General features: G+C 48.7%; 1 protein-coding gene across 1 annotated transcript in view; it reads left to right on the plus strand.

Annotated features, from left to right (window-relative positions):
- Positions 1-565: 565 nt before the first annotated feature.
- Positions 566-1,591, plus strand: part of LOC108572347 (zinc finger protein Noc) — a 2,068-nt gene continuing 1,042 nt past the window's right edge. Inside the window, exons 1-2 of the mRNA XM_017934567.1 lie at positions 566-841; positions 1,185-1,580. Coding sequence (XP_017790056.1) covers positions 755-841; positions 1,185-1,580 — 483 coding nt within the window. The 5' untranslated portion in view covers positions 566-754. The remainder of the gene's footprint in view (positions 842-1,184; positions 1,581-1,591) is intronic.

Here is a 1,591-nt window from a genome sequence, read left to right on the forward strand (position 1 = left end):
GCGAGCAATCAATCACCCGACATTCCCTTCCCCACCGACCCATTACATTTCTATTTTGAAAGCTGCTTATTAAGCGGGGCCGGTTGGAGAGACAGACAGGTTTCACGGTATAAAATATCGGGTTGCAGTGGTGGCAGGGACGGTTCCGTGTCGAGGTAGCTATGGTTGGCAAACGGGTTGGGGTGCGGAGAGTAAGGGAGGGGAGGGGGACAAGGGAAAAGGGGGCAGGGTGAGGGGAAGGGGATGGACGGCTGTAAAAGCGGTGAAATATCAAAGCCGGGATGGGAGCTGTCATCGTCGGGCCAACATCATGGGTGGCGTGTTGAATTAGAATGCCTTCCCACACCCCACACAGGGCCAAACCCCACCGCAATTCTCCCACCATAATCCTCCTGTGTCAGGAGTGGTGGGGATGACAGGAGAGGACAGGTTATACACCCTGACTTGCCGGAGAAGGAGGGGAAGAGAGCGTGTCGTGTCGCCAGGTGGCGTTGCGGTCGCATTCCACTTCGTGCACCGAACAGCTCCGTCGAGAGCTGCCACTATTTTCCTGGATTTCACTTGGTGTACGTCGTTTGCGTTTAATCGTTTCGTACTGAGAGAAGGATCGATCGACCCGACGCGTAGACCGAGATTGTGCCCCGGAGTATTCAAAACGTTTACGTTCCACGTATCAGTTTGTTTCTTTTCTTGTGATTTGTGCAAATACAACAGGAGTTTTGTGCAGTGATAGGCTTAACAAAAGCAAAACCAAATGGTTGTCCTCGAGGAAGGCGGTATGCTGACTACTGGACACAATCAATATCTACAACCGGATTATCTTTCTCCGCTTCCAACCACGGTTAGTATACGCTTCAAAAAAATCCTATTCGCCTTGCAAAATTTCCTTTTTTTCCTACTCTATCGTTCTATCGTACTATGTTACGGGCGTATTTTCGAAACGAAGTATTTTGATTGTGCGTGTTAATCGTTAGTTTTTTTTTGTCGAACGTTGTAAAAAGAAACTAGAAATAACCGGATAATTTCGAGGCGGAGTGTTGTTACGCCCGTTTGTCGTTCTCCGACGGTACGCGTCGTCCGACGGGTTGCTGTATACTCACTCGTGTGCAACTTTTTACCGTGTATTCGATCAAACATATGCACACAACACGCGTTGTTACATGTTGAAGTGTTTTCGTAACGAGTTTCTCTACTTTATTTTACAGTTGGATGCGAAGAAGAGTCCATTAGCTTTATTGGCACAAACATGCAGTCAAATCGGTGCCGATTCACCAACAAAACCTTTGATTTCCCCACTGGATAAAACCCCGAAAGGCATGAATAACGGTACAAACGCAAAGTCTCCTCCAGCTGCAAAATTGGAACGGAGCACACGCAGCAGCCCGTCGGACGGGAAATCATTGGCGTTCAAGCCTTACGAAACCAACGTTGTCTCGAAGAAATCTACCGACGAGGGTAGGCCAGCGTCCAAAGCGAGTGTTCACAGTGTTAGTGGTCAAGATAATGTGAGTGTAAGTGATCAGGTGGAGAAAAAATCGTCGGGAAATCGTACGCCCGTCGGACGCAAATCAGCGTCTCCAGCTAGCCAAGC

This window comes from Habropoda laboriosa, unplaced genomic scaffold, assembly GCF_001263275.1.
Source record: "Habropoda laboriosa isolate 0110345459 unplaced genomic scaffold, ASM126327v1 scaffold65, whole genome shotgun sequence".
In the NCBI taxonomy this organism is placed as follows: domain Eukaryota; kingdom Metazoa; phylum Arthropoda; class Insecta; order Hymenoptera; family Apidae; genus Habropoda; species Habropoda laboriosa.